The following is a 15,819-nucleotide window of genomic DNA, read 5'->3' as shown; positions in this document are numbered from 1 at the left end:
GAGCTATAGTTTTGATTGGACGTGAGGACTTGTATAACTCGAGTTATCCGATCTCCGGTGAAGGGTGAAAACTTCTCCGACGTGATCACGAAGGTTTCAAGTAGTTTTGAGACTTAAGAAGATTCTATTCTTGCTTTTCTAGCATTTTGGATCAATTTTAGAATAGTTTTGACGTAGGAACACTTGGGTTTATCGAGTTGCAGGGTTTGGCCGGTTTTCCCAAATTTTTCCGATGAGATTCCATTGGTTTTAGGTCCAAAAAGTGGTAAGGATATGTTCCTTTCGTCCTAAGCTTCATTTTGGTACAAATTTCATGAATTTTGGTTGAGAAATGAATGAGATATTAAGGTTTAAAATTTTCCCATAATCTAGCGATAGCAGCAGTAGCCGACGCCAGAATATGGCGAACCATCGGTGAAATTGTTGTTTCGCATATAGGTGAGACTTTTCCAGAGTACGAGCCCAGTCAAGCGAGACTCGGGGGCTACGACCCTTCCACATATCAATGAGTGGAATTTTGGTTTTCAATATATATATATATATATATATATATATATATATATATATATGCTTGGTATTTTTCCCAGAAACTCATTTAAATGGACTTATGTTTTGAAATGCCATGCCAAATATTTTATACTTAGAATATGCATTTAGTAGTTGCACATATTTATGTTTAACACTGCAGAAGCTCAGGTAAGTGCCAGGTGAGTTTATAGATTGTGGATGTAAGTTGCATGATTATGTTGAGATGTATTATAGCTCATAAACTTGCACCCCAGTGTTAGTGCTCCCACTCGTGGTTAGGGCACAGTCCACGTGATGTTCACCTCCAGCACCATACACTCACCTTGGATCCAAGTTAAGTGCACAATCCTGTCGTACAAACCACTATAGATGGTTCCGACTCGTAGATGACCCGCGATCATTCGTACAATCTTCACGTGATCGTAGCACTTGAGCGTATTTATTTACACCCAGTCTTGTCGTACAGACCACTTTAGGTGGTTCTGACTCGTGTGCAGGGCATACTTGTTGAGCTATTTGTTGAGCCGTACAGGTCATATTACATGACTCTGGCTGGATGGATGAGCTATAAATTCAGCCGTACAAGTCATATTCAGTGATTCCGGCTGTCATACCATTTGCATTGATTTATATCATCTGGCTTACATATTTTATGCTGAGATATTTGACATGGCATATATGTGGATTTTGCTATTCCGATCATGGTTTTGACATACGTATGTATATTATTTTCTGGGAAATTATACAGGTTTTATAGTGAGAGTTTATTACCTTTGACAAGGGAAATGGTTTTGAAAAACTTTGTTTTTGCCCACTCACACTTTCTGTTTTGCGCCCCTCCAGGTTTTAGGTAGGAGTGCTTGTTGGTGGCTTATGAGGAATTGACGGCAGTTCTGGCAGATTATCACTAATGTAAGACCACCTCTGGTATTGTATAATTAATACTTGTCTTGCTGGACTGCACTTAGGCTATCTATGTTCTAATTATAGTGTATCACACTTAAATATCGGGATTGCACTTTTATTTGCTTAGTGTAAATTAGTTAGCTTGGTTCTTAGTTATTCACATTTCTTTATATCATTATCATTTCTGCAGTGCGCACATGGCTACGTCATCCTCATGTGACGGCCAGCACGCCTTGATTTTGGTCGGGGTGTGTCAGTTTGGTATCAGAGCCTAGGTTTGGCAGTCTTGCATATCTTGTGAATATTCTAATTATTTTGGTGTTTTCTGTCAGAACTATGCCGCCTCGTAGAGAGCCACGTTCCTCGGCTGATTCTAGTTTCCCCGATATTGCTCAATTAGGGAAAGCTATAGCTAATGCTATTCAGTTTTTGCGTCGCTCTCCCAAGAAGACTCATTTAGAAACTATGTATAATCTAAAGATGGATAAGTTTATGGGTAATAAAGGATATGAGGGAGTTGAGCGGTGGCTCAATCATCTGGAGAAGACTTTTCGTTTGATGCAGAGATAGGGAAATCTCCTTGAGGATAAGTGGGTTAACACGACCACCTGGTTTTTAGGTCAGAAGCCTGCATCCTGGTGGAGACAGGAGTCTTATCAGTTATCACCAGAGGAAGCTGCTGATTGGGAAGTTTTTAAACAATTATTTCTGAAGAGATTCATTCCTCTAAAGCATATAGATCGCAAGAAGCAAGAATTCACGCACCTGAAATAGGGAAAGATGATAGCTAATGAGTACTACAGGAGCTTTACTGATTTATCTCGCTATTACCCGGAGATTGGTGCTGATCCGGTGGAGATGCTCTAACATTTTACGTTGGGTACTCGAAAGAAGTGGCGTTCTATGGCAACCACGACTCCCTGTGCTACTTACCAGGAGTTTTTTGAGATTCTGCTTCGAATTAAAGATTTAGAGAACATGCCCAGTGATAGCGAGGAGGAAGAAGAAAATGATGGTAACCAGAAGAAAAATGATAAAGATAAGGGTCAATTGTCTCAGGGACCTCTTAAGACTTAAAGTTTTAAGAAAAGTGATGCCAATTCCAGTTCTTTTAGCGGGGGTTTGAGTTCCACCGAGCAGAGAAGGGTGGTAAATTTTCTGGGGGTCTTCGTTTTTTGAGACAGAGGGATTTTGGTGGCACATGTGCTCCCTTATGCCGCAGATGTAATAATAGACATTTTGGGGAGTGTAAGTGAGGCAGCAGCGGATGCTATACTTGTGGTCAGATGGGGCATAGGGCTATTCATTATCCACACAATCAGCAGAAGCCCCAGCTGCCTTCCTTACCACCGCCAGTTCCGATCTAGCAAGTTGCAGGACCTAGTAGTTATGCCTAGATTGGTCGTGCGGGCGCTTATCATTATCAGGGCGATGTAGCATTCGCAGGATCCATATTATCAAAGTGGTTTCCCTTAGTATCTTAGAGATTATACATCGTATCCTCTCTATTCAGCTGGTGGGTCTTAATGGTATCCTGGAGGACAGTCCCAGCACATGGAGGTTGCTTCTAATAGTGCAGGACCATTGAGACAGCCTAGTCAACCAAGTCAGGGGCATAATGCGCAGGGATGTGGTAATCAGGCTAGCAGAGGTCAAGGAGAACGACATCATGCTTTTCAAAATCTTGAACTTTATAAGTCATGACCATCCTTCATCCTTTTCTTTTTTAGAATAACATAAAAATAAAAAAAAACAGTGTAAAAAATGATACTTATATAAAAAATAAAACTATAAATGATTAAAATAATTTTTTTATCAGAAAAGTTGATTTTCTAAAATTCTAATTAGAATGTTAACGTCCTTGACCAAAATATTGAACAGAAATTTGGGGCCAAAACAACCCCATAAATAAGCCACCTTATTTAAATATGTATGAAGCCACAGAGTATGTTGCTCGGTTACCATATTGAGGAACAATCAAAAACTTCACAAATTTAGGTGTAAGATATGTTCATATAACATCCATAAATAAGGCACCTTATTTGAATATGTATGAAGCCACAAAGTATGCTGCTCGATTACCATATTGAGGGACAAATGTGAGAGTTCCTTCTTTCTTCTTAAGAGTCTTTCACACCATCTGTGTGTGAGTGATTTCCCCACCGTCTAACATTGTTGTCGACGACCCTCGTTGTGGCGGGGGTCGGCAGAAAGCTTTTCACTTCGCTGTCTGTTTCTTAGTTTTTCAGTTTTTCTCCCCAGTTATTCCTGATTCAACCCAAATGTCTCTACCAAAGCCTGTCTTCCCCAACTACTTTCAATTTGATATGCAGTCTAATGTCAACGCAAATTCTTGTGATCTTTTGAGAGGGTGCGTAGAGCTCCAGTGGATTCATCGGCTTAGGTGTTTACAACACCACCTCCTTCTCTTTGTCTGCCTTCGATGGCACTGTCATTCGGGTGTTCCCTCGAACTTCTTCCACTTTCTGGTTGAGATCGGGGCGATCGGGACAGCTTTCGTGGCTGGGTTCTGTGGAGTTGCTCAATTGGATTTGGCATTGGTTGTCAGATTAGTTCTGGGTTGATCGGGAAAACTTTGAAGGCGGTGGATGCTGGGGTCAAGAGACGTCTTTTGTTTTGTCTCTAGTGTTGGGCTTGTTGGGAGGTCCCTTTGTGTGTCTGGTACTTTTTGTATGTGGGCCTCTCTTTGTAATCTAGTGTTTGAAATAAAATTGTCTCCTTTCTTAGGAAAGGTTTTCCCAAAAAATTTAAAAAAAAAAAATCACAAATTTAGGTGTAAGATATGTTCACATAACATCCACTAAGTGGGAAAGGCAAAGGAAGGAAGACAAGTGGAGAATGTCACTAGCATTCCTCATAATCATGTTTTCAAAAGAAATATTAAATGCACGTCTTCATTAAACACAATACAATAGCAAAAGAGTATTAAAACATTAGATTGTATAATAATCAAGGTTTTAAAAGGCACTAGTAGAGCGGCAGGCAAGGGTCTAGGATTTTTTTAATATTAATTATTATATAGTATTAGAACATATTGAAAACATGGAGAACAAACATATAATGAATATTCATCTAAGTATTCTACAAGTTTCTTACAATTTATCAAAAAAAAAAAAAAGGCAAAATGAAAGTTATCAATTTTCTGTCTAAGTGAAAGTTGCAACCTATGTGAATGCCTAGATGGGTCTAGACGGGCGCTAGGCAGGTCTAGGTGTTCATTGTTAATTCAAATTCCTAGGAATTAATCAAAAGCGAAGCCTAGATGGAAGTATTTTTAAAACTGTGCTAATAATTGAACATGATTGTCACTTCTAAATGACATATGTAATTACGGTGGACACATTTTTATGAATCTTGTATGCCAAATGACCAAAAGTTTCTACTAGTGGCCCATAATTTCACTATTCATATATATATATATATATATATATATATATATATATATATATTGACACACCCCATCCCGAAGGAGGGCATGCTGGCCGTCACGTGAGAGTGACGTAACCATTTACACAGTACGGAAGCTTTAAAGATACAATTTCTAAGATAAAACACCCAAAGGTGAGTCCTAATTTTTGGCCATTCTGTCAGAACACCGTTGGATTCCTCGTAGCCACCAAGCTCTGATATCTTAAACCTGGAGGGGCGCAAAACAAAGTTGAGTGGGTCAGCAAAACGAACGTATTCAAAACCTTCTTTTCTTTAAATATACTAACCCCTCGCCGTAAAACAAGTATAGTTTCCAGAGAAATAAACATATATACGTATGTATAAATATGCCAACATGCTCAAGGGTATATCATTCATGCTCAAGAATATGCCATGTCGGAAACTCATAATGAAATGTAAGTGCTCAAGCATAACTCACATCAATAACATATAATCTGGCAGCCGGGAGTCACCTAACGTGACCTGTACGGCTGCATATAGAGCTCAAATCTCAACTCAATATCTGAATCTGCACACAAGTCGGAACCACCTAACGTGGTCTGTACGACAGGCTGGGTGTAATATATATATGCTCTAGTGCTACGATCACGTGAAGCTGTGCGATAAATCGCGGGTCACCTACAAGTCGGAACCACCTAATGTGGTCTGTACGACAGGCTTGCACCTAACTTGGATCCAAGGCGAGCATGCGGTGCTGGTGAACATACACGTGAAGGCTGTGCCCTGGCCTCGGGCGGGAGCACTAACACCGGGGGTGCAGATTATGAGCTCTCTAAGCATCTCAAGCTACTACTGAATACAAACATGAATACCACTTACCTGGCACTTACCTGTGCGTCCACAGCACCAAATACACATATATAAATGTATGCCACTACTAATGCATGTGATGATAGTATTTCAATCGTAGCTTACCTGGGCCTCCTCAGCACCATGCAACAGTATGCATAATTATGGTAATGCACATATTAATATATGATGCATATATGACAGGATATTAAATTCGTATTTCTTTTAAAATACGTCAAGCATACGTATATATATATATACTGAAAAATAACTGCCCACTCACTGATCACATCAACGTCTCATAGGTCCCTGAACCTCCCCTAGCTTGGTTACATTCTTCCTCTGTAATATTTTCACCTATACAAAAAGTAACCAAATTGACGTTATTTAACGCACATACACCAAACATTCGTCCATAACTTTCTCATACGTTGCTCAATTTGGGTGTATGAATATACCACGGTGATCTACACGACGTCACGAACGCGTGACAATTTTCAGAACTCAATTTGGAGCTCTCACGCGCCCCCACGCGCCCTGTTCACGCGCTGCCCACGCGCGCGTCTTCTTCCTCGCGTCGCCGGACTGGTTTCGCCGGCGGTGGGTGTTTTGCCGGAATTTCTGGGTAAACTTCAAAGTGTCATAACTTCTTCCTTTCTTAACCATTTTCGACGTACTATATATCAAAATGAAGGTATTGACGAGACGAACACATCCATACATGCCTTGACCCCTAACTCGCCGTGGATTCGCCGGAAAAAGCCTCGAAAGCTCCGGCCAAACTTTGAACTTGTCGTTCTCCGTGTTCCTACGTCCATTTTTCACGTAATTTATACCAAAATGAAGCCCTAATCATAATCTACCACGTTGGACTAGTTTTAGGGCCTAAAAACAACGGAATCAAACTTTTCCAAAAATACGAAAATTCGGCCGAACTTACAGTTCGTGATCCCGACGTCCAAATCCTTCAAACGAAGCACTCCGAGCTTCCTTAGGACCTCACCAAGCTTCCTACAAGCTTCAAAATCCCAAAAAACATCAATCTTTACGTGTGCATGAACAGTGCACACGCACAGTGAAATTGAAATCCATGTTTTCCGAAGTGAAACTCACCTGAAATTGGTACCATCGTGTTCGTGTGGTCTTCAGGAGTACGATGGTGGTCTTAGATCCTTCGTTGGTATAGTTTTAGGGTGGTTTGTGGGTGGTCCGTGTGAGTTCGAAGGAGAGAGAGAGAACGGAGAGTGAATGAGAGATTTGTGAGGGAGGAGAGAGAGAGAGACAAGATGCAGAAATGGGGGAGAGATTTGAGGGATGTGGGATCCTACCCAATCCCCAAATCATCAAGTTATAACATATAAACCTAGTTCTAAGTCTTAAATTTAAGTCCCTAAAACTAATGAATATTCCAATTAACATTAGTTTAGGAACTTCAGGTAAAACCCAATGCCAACTTTACGCCCATTAGTCCCGTTTAAGGGCATTTTCGTAACTTCACGTCCTCGGAATTAAAAATTCCGGGATGGGTTGTGACATATATCACATGGCATAGATGCCCTAACCTTGGCCTTTATCCTCTCAGTGAGATTTGTTTAAAACTGTCGAAGGGACGAGGAACCCAAATAACTTTACAACTCGTTTACTAATTCGTAATCAAAATAAGAAGCATTGAATTGAGGATGAATTAAATTCAGAGGAAATTAGAACAAGGAGGAGTCAGAATTGAATTCCTGTCAAAATTATTTACTATAATATCTTGGAATTGAAGTTGAAATGATATAAGTTGTTTACCAGTTTACCTGAATTGAAATGTAAATTAATATGATTACTAAAATACCCTTAATCTAAATAATAGAAAAATTCACAACTTTTTAATAGAACTTCACACAAACACACACACACACACACAGAGACACATATATATATAGTTTTATTAAAATCTTAACAATTCCCATATGTTTTAATAAAACTTGAACCTTTTTTTATTTATTTCTTAAAGAGTAAAAACCTAATTCAACAAGGAAAAGAAGTAAAAAACTCGAAAAAAAAAAAAAAAAAAGGTTTGGGAACCTCTACGGTTCCATGACAACTCTCTCTACTCTCCCCGTCTGCATCCGTACATTGTTTTTGCGATCATCCTCAAGCGCCAACTCTTGCCCATCCTTACCTTGTCGGGTTCTATCGGCCTGAAGATCTCCTTTCGGTGGTAAATCATGAACTCGTTGCCTGCGACCATTCTCAGATTTCTCAACCATTTGCCAGCCGCTTGATGCTTTATGTTATGCTCTCTGCAAACACGTCTGCAATCGAAATTCGATCGGCATTGGGTAAGTCGCAAAGTTTTTCTTTTATCTATAATCATCTGCATCTCTCTTTCCCCATTCGAATTTGGATCTGTGGTGTCCGGAGTTTGTTTGTAGAACTGTTGGGGTGGGTTGGTGATAGGTCTTGCCAGTCTGGGAGGTGGTGTGGTGGTTTGCGTTGGTTAAGGATGGGGATGGGTGTGTGCTTTGGTGGTTGAATCGTGGGAGGCAGATGGGAGGAGCAGGGCAATTTCCGTAGAGAAGTTTGATTCCCGATGTTGGCTTTCTCCCTGAATTCAATTACCACTTTCAAGTCAATATTTGGATTCCGGGGATATCAGGAATCCAATTACTGATTTTGGGTGGAGCTCACTAATTTTTTCATTCCCAAAACTTGTTAAACGCCGGAATCACTTGGAGAGGAATTCAATTCCCTTTCTTCTACCTCCATTCATTTTTGGTAAACACGCCCTTAAAGGTGAAAATTACTTTTTTTGTTGTCTTTCCCTTCATATTCCACTTTAATTCTACTTGCTTATCCAACAATTTAGAAGGAGTTCTGCTAAGTCATTGGCAGCCATAAAAACCAAGATACCGTTGAATAAGAGTCATCTTTCAACTCTACGAATACTTTTTACAGTCATGCTAAATATTATGAAATTATTCACTTTATTTTTAAAATATTAGAAAAATGAATGGCCTAACCGATCCACCCACAACCGTGGCTGGTTTGGTCAGTTCGACCTTAACCAGTCTAGCTAGTCAGCCATGGCTAGCCAATGTCTTACACCGTCCAGGTTTCAAAAGGAGAAGAGAACGACAATGTTACAAAAGAGGAGGGACATTATAGGGAAACAGAAGTTTATTTTTATGATAGAAGTTGGTAACGTCCGAAAGATTTAGAGAGAAAAGTTTAAGAGCGTATTTGATAATCATTTTGTATTTAAGTTTTTTTTTTTTTTTAATAAATCTAAATCTAATTTAGTGACCTATTTAAAAAATGTGGACTATTCATTTACATCTTAAATCATATTTCTTTAATTTGAAATTTTTTGTAGTTTGGTTATGATATAGGTATATGTTACAGTTGGATTAAATCTAAAAAACAGCTTAAGTTTTTGGACTTAGATCTTTCTCGGTTTTTTTGTGTGTTAAGATTAGAGAGGAACAAAAAAGGAGCAAACGTGACTAGTTCCACATCGGAAAAAAAATCTAAATAATATAAATAATCTTGAGCATCTCCCTCCTAATTGTCTCCCTACCCTTAATATTCTAGTTTAAAAGCGAGGGACTAAGCAACTGTTGGGGTCACCCTTTTGGATTAACATTTTACATTATACATAGGTTGCTTCACTTCACTAAAAGATAGTGGACTTCTCGTTCATGTGCTTTAGTTATACCTCAAGCAGCTGTTAAAAACTATACCTTCAATAATTTGGCCGCATGTTTGCAAAATCGGTTTCTTTGGAACTTTTTATTTTTATCGAAAAAAAAAACTTAGGTTGATAATTTAATTCACAACTTGCCACTTGGTCCATGAAGGAATAAGAAATCTGCCTATATAGAGAGATATATATATATATATATATATATATATATATATATATATATATTTATATTTATATATATATTCAGCTCATCGCGAACATGATATTGAGCACTATCACCTTAGAATTATGCAACTTTAAATTTGTGTTTATTCCCAAAACATAATCAAAGCAATAGATTCTTTTTCCCTTGAACCTTGCAGGCATAATACGCATACATTAATTCCAAAATTCATTTTTATCTCTTTTTATGTATATGATCTTCATATTACATAATTTGATCGCGACACATGTAAAGCTACACATGCGTCAAGCTGCTGGTTGCTTGGTAGCTCGGTATGCCCACAGAGGGAACCTAATGTTTGCACCTAAGAGAACCCATGTATACTAACTTCAATTGAAAATTTGGAATGAATATCTTGAAGATTTAGCACTGAAGAGGATAGATTTCAGGAGTAGTACTATATTATATATAAAAATGGAATTTTCAGGAGTAGTACTATATTATATAAAAATATGGAATCAACATGGCATTGACGTCCTTTAATTAATTAATTAACTAGCAACAGATAGAGAGATGCTTAATCAGGATGCTTAACTTGGTCATAAAGCGGAACATAGAAATATATACATACATATATAATTATACATAATAAATATACATATATATCTGCATGTCATAATAATGATTATTTTTTTCCCAAGTTATAACCCTCATCAAGTTGGGCATCTAAAATGCTTGGGAAATTTTATTTAAATTCGTCTAACATCTTTCTACACCCAACTTAAATTTTAAATGTTATTTGTCTATTTTATCCTATTGCATAATTACTATTAAGTACAAATGAAAGTAATAATAAAAATCAAATTTATCAATAGACCTACATACTATAATTAAACCCTAGCATCATCTTTTGTTTATCCTACTTTCATTATGACTAAAGCCCTAGTAGCTTTGATAGAGAAAAACAAGCTTTTGTATTGATGGATGGTGATTTTGAAGTTTTTAATCCTCCAACTAAGGTATAACTCGATTTATGGATATTTTGTTTGCTTGCTTCTTCTTTGGATTAAATTTCATACTTTTTATATTATATTATATTTTTTTTTCTCTGCTATCTGTATGCACCCCAAAACATTAGTGCAAGGACTTTTGATTTGTACTACAAAGACATAAAACTGGATTCTTGGTGCAAATAAAGATTGCTCAATGTTAACCACGAACTAGCTGGTCACATGTCTTGCACCTTTTTTATTCGAAATAGCTCCAATTTGTTTATTTGTTTATTAACATAGCAGCAAAACACCCAGCCCTATGTCACTTCAAAGTTTCTTAAAAAGTACATGAAAATGCTCGATTTGTACTACAAAGACATAAAACTGGATTCTTGGTGCAAATAAAGATTGCTCAATGTTAACCACGAACTAGCTGGTCGCATGTCTTGCACCTTTTTTATTCGAAATAGCTCCAATTTGTTTATTTGTTTATTAACATAGCAGCAAAACACCCAGCCCTATGTCACTTCAAAGTTTCTTAAAAAGTACATGAAAATGCTCGATTTAAAAAGGACTGAACTAGAGCTTGCATAACATTCTCTTGGAAAATTCAAGTCTATGGAATGATCTCTTGGATCCCAAGTCCATGGATGGGTTGTGGTAGAAAAAAAGCAACCACGGAAATGCTAGATAGTTCTATACGGCATAAGCAATTATAGAGGGGCAAATGACGCCTCTTTGAAAAGAAAAAAAAAATTCAATTAACGATGTTATTTTATAAAAGGAATGAGTGTAAAGATAATTTTACATTTTTAATTGGGTTTGAGAGGGTAGTTTAGATAATAAATTTGGGCTTAAAGAGATATTAATTCTTTAATAAAAATAATATGGGTGAAGATAGTAAGTTGGGTGTAAAAAGATGTTAAATGGATTCAAATAAAATTTCTCAAAATGTTTCCTTACAAAAAAAGATGAACATTTTATTACCAATAAAAGCACCTAAGAACCCTAATTTTCAAGTTCAGAATGATAACATATAACCAAAAATGTGAATGAAAACTCAAAAAGAAAGGATGGAGCATCTAATAAGAGTAGTCGCAAAATGAGATATACAAAAACATAATCTCTTATCAAATAATAAGCCACAGCACTCCATTTGGGTGCTTTTTCCTTCTCAAGAAGTCTATCATTTGTGCAATTAGCTACCTAGGCTAAGCTAGTTGATTATATATCATTCTCCCATATCCTTTTCTTGCTGTGATCAAATGTACACGAGAGAATGGGAGAGCAGTACAGGAAAGAATTCTTACTAAAATTGATCATAAACCACAATAATGATTCCAAAGACTCCCTTTTTGACCATCACAATACGACAAGAATTTGTATTTTAAACTAAATATTTCCTATTATTACATTCCTATACTGATTAAGAAGCGGGTTGAAAAGTTTCTGCACCAGTTTGAAAATCCAACTTCTAAGCATTACCATTTTTTTATTTATCAAATCATCTATCATCATATATATATATATATGTATATGTGTGTGTTACTGTTAACTTATTATTTGATACATATAAAAAAAAAGAAAAAGAAAATTTACCGTAGTGAAATTGCATTCATAATTCAATTGCAAAAAGCCAAAACAACTTCCTTAAGGTTCAACAATCACATTCACAAAGAGACTATATACAGATATATGCAGCAACCATCAAGCTCGGCTGAGCCGAATGCATCAAATAGAAAGTAATTTTAAATTACACCCTCAAATGGAATAAAATAGGCTTTGACTAAAAGAGGTACACATTTGAAATTTTGAATAAAGTGTTTTGATGAACAAAGCTTCGTAAATAAATTCGATCAATGTAGCACTACTGTTTGAAAGATATTAGAGAATAACCAACTTTGTAGAGGTAGAAGAGAAGATGTTGATAAAAAAAAATGAGTGATGATCGAAAGGATGATCATTTAGCTGTCCTATTGGTGGTCCAAGAAAAGAGTCCTTGCTGGTACATAGAAAATTCCATGTTCCAAACAACTTTACTGGTTAATTTTCTGGCAAATGATTGAACAGAAAATCATATAATAAGAAGTATGTGCACGAATGGTATATGTTTATTAAGTGGACCGACTTTATTCATAAACTATTGTCCAAATAGCAGACAAGAAACAGCCCTATGTCAGTTAAGGCTAGAATAAAATTCCGAAAATTCCGAACCAAACCAAAAAAAATTTCAATCCTAAATCAAAATTTCTGAAATTTTCGGGTTGAACTTCAGAACCGATCCCAAAATTTTGGTATCGTGTACTTAAATCTTTCGGTAATCCCATACCGAACCGAAAATAAATAATATATATTATTATATATTTATATATATTATTATACATTTGAATTGTTGCTAACTACTAGTAGCAATATAATTGGTGTGGTCTAAGATAGCAACCATAGCTTTTATCGCCACATTTGCCGGTACGAACCTCCGACAAATGTGTCTATTTCAACACGAAATCAAAAAATTGTATTGTTAGGTTTGTAACTTATTTTTTTTACTTTTGGGTTTGTTACTTATTTTAATTTGATTGTATGTTAATTTAACTTGGTATGAACAATTGTTATTTCAATTTGTATGAAATTTGGAAATATCAAACTATCCTAAAATACCAAAAATTGGAAATACCAAAATTTTAGTTTGGGATTGATTCGATTTGGGATTCAAGATCCCATTTTCAATTTGAAATTCTATACCCAACCACCCCTTATGTTGGTGGTGATGGAACTTTTGGTTCAAAAGAAGGCAAAAGAGAAAAGAAAAATAAGGCTTTTCTGTAACTTGGGAAATTGATGTGATTCTTAATATTTTAATCTAAAAGTTTGGCCGACAAGAAAAGAGGGGAAGTGTTGCGATTCTTAACTAAATGAATTTTTTTTATTTATGGAGAACCCTTTTAATTCTAACAAACAATGGGGGCCAACGTGCAAAATCCAGTCCTATTTATAGCATAGCAGAGAAGTGGACTGGTCTCTTCCTGTGATGTTTGAAATCATCTTTCAAAAGTTTTAGACAGAGAGAGAGAGAAGTGTGAGAGAGACGAGAAATGGCTTTTGCTTGTCTCTTTGCTCAGTAACTCCCAAAAGGCTTTTAATAAAACCATCCCAAATTTGTCAGTACATATTGGCCGTTTCACGACCAAATTACGCAAAAAGCAAAGCAAAACGTAACTGCTTTTGCTTCTTCCTACTTCTAACTTTCCCGGTCAGTTTTCAACATTTTTCATTTTCTTTTGGGGTCTCCAATAATGTCCTCCTCCGATCTCTACGTCGTCAACGACTCCTTCTACCACCACTTCACCACCTTAGAAATGGCGGACCTGCAGTTCTTCTCCGAGCCATTCTCTCCCTTCTCGGACATTGACCTCCTCCAACTCCAAGCAATCTCCGACCAGCAAAGCCATCAAAACGCAACTGACCATAACTCTCCATCTCTCCTCTCTTCTTCTACCCCAAGTTACCAGCTCGAAACTCTAAGCCTTTACCAGCAAACCCAGTTGCACCAAACGGAACAAAATTGTCCAAATTTGCCAATTGGGTGGCCGAATTTATCTCTTTTTGATGCTCAGGAGGTTAAAACTGAAGAATTTTATCAAGCTCTTGAGCCTCATAGCTATGGCGGGGAGGAGAATGTCGCAAAGTTTATTCAGAGGAGCTACAGCAGCAACTGCTTTGATGGAAATAATAACAAGCCTGGTTTTTACTTCCAGCCGAGCTTTGATTCTCTCATGGAGTCCCCAAGTTTTCAGAACCAAGCCTTGAGCTTGAGCTCTCAGGAAAGCAGCTTTTTGCCTGGTCAAATGAGAAGGGTATCCAGCACTGGTGATTTGCAAGTCAGATTACTCACCAGAATTTTAATTAATTTGCTCTGCGTTTGTTTTGATTTAATCCATGTTTAATTAAAATCAAAACCCATGTCTTATTTTTTTTTGTTTTCTCCAATTTTTTTGGTAGAATTTGCGAACAAATCGTTCTCCCAGAGAGCGCTCAGTGATGGAAGAAGCAGCTGCAAACTTCAAAACGGGGAGGTACAGTGCAGAAGAGAGGAAAGAGAGAATCTCAAAGTACAGAGCCAAAAGGTCACAGAGAAACTTCAACAAAACAATTAAGGTAATTAAACATAATATTATTACATAAATCCACTAATTTTTGGGTTTTAAATTAGATTATTATTGTGTTTAAATCTTAATGCGGGTTGTTTGTTGCTCTTCTCTATCTATATGAAAAGTATGCATGTCGAAAAACACTAGCAGACAAACGACCCCGCATACGTGGCAGATTTGCACGCAACGACGAGACCAGTGAGATTCTCAAAGCTGCATGTTCAAGTACCAGAGAAGAAGACGTAGATGAGCTCTGGGTAAAAATATTTTCTATTCACATTTCAGTATTTGTTAAATTTCCTCTGTTAAACTTGTGCCAACAAGTTTGAACAGCCAAAGCTTTTTTAACCTTTAGCCATTAGACAACGGCATGGTACTATCTATGCTGTGAGACTGCGAATTCTGACGCATTTAGTTCAAATTTATAGTATTTAGCAATTTATCTGACAACGCAAGTCTAGCAATATAATATTATCTTGTGTATACTTGTTAAGCGATATTATGACAACGGGTTAAAAATTTGACCATATAAATTATTAAGGTAATTAATCACAAACTTACATAGTAACATAATATTGATCAATTACCTTAAAATATAATTTGCAAGACTATGAATCTGGACACAATGGTCATGTTACTCTTGCATGAATGTGTGATTTACGTTTATTGTTCACAGTTTGATAACTATAAGAATAATAAGAAAATATTACTCTGTATATACAATTTCGTTACTTTTTTGTTTGTTTAATTATACAATTTCTATTATTGCAATAACGTAGAGTTAATGAGGTTAATTTTGTGCAGGTTGAAGGGTTCAATGTAGAAAAGGAAGAGATGAATGCAACAGTAAGAGGAGGAGGAGGAGGACAGTTTATGAGCAATTTTGGAGCTGCTCAGTTTCAGCACTATGGATTTTGAGTTTTGATAAGTTGAGTAAACAACAAAAGGTGGTTTTGGGGAGGGTGGTTGGGGGGGTCTTTCTAGAATATTTACGTTTAGACCACAACGTGACCAAAAAGTCTTTTTGTATAAAAGCAAAAGAAGAATCAAAGAGTTTCTTTTGCTCTTATTTTTTCTATTTAGTGAATAAAACACCTTTTGGTAAGCTTAATGTTGCAGTTGGGTAGTTGT

The 15,819-nt window shown here is 36.8% G+C and overlaps 1 protein-coding gene across 1 annotated transcript; it reads left to right on the top strand.

Annotated features, from left to right (window-relative positions):
* The first annotated feature begins 13,833 nt into the window (after positions 1–13,833).
* LOC137712237 (uncharacterized) lies at positions 13,834–14,484 on the top strand. Its single transcript, XM_068451348.1, has one exon. It carries the CDS (start codon positions 13,834–13,836, stop codon positions 14,482–14,484), a length of 651 nt encoding a protein of 216 aa, XP_068307449.1.
* Positions 14,485–15,819: the final 1,335 nt, after the last annotated feature.

This window comes from Pyrus communis, chromosome 13, assembly GCF_963583255.1.
Source record: "Pyrus communis chromosome 13, drPyrComm1.1, whole genome shotgun sequence".
Taxonomy (NCBI): Eukaryota; Viridiplantae; Streptophyta; class Magnoliopsida; order Rosales; family Rosaceae; genus Pyrus; species Pyrus communis.
This window is presented reverse-complemented; position numbering and strand designations above follow the sequence as displayed.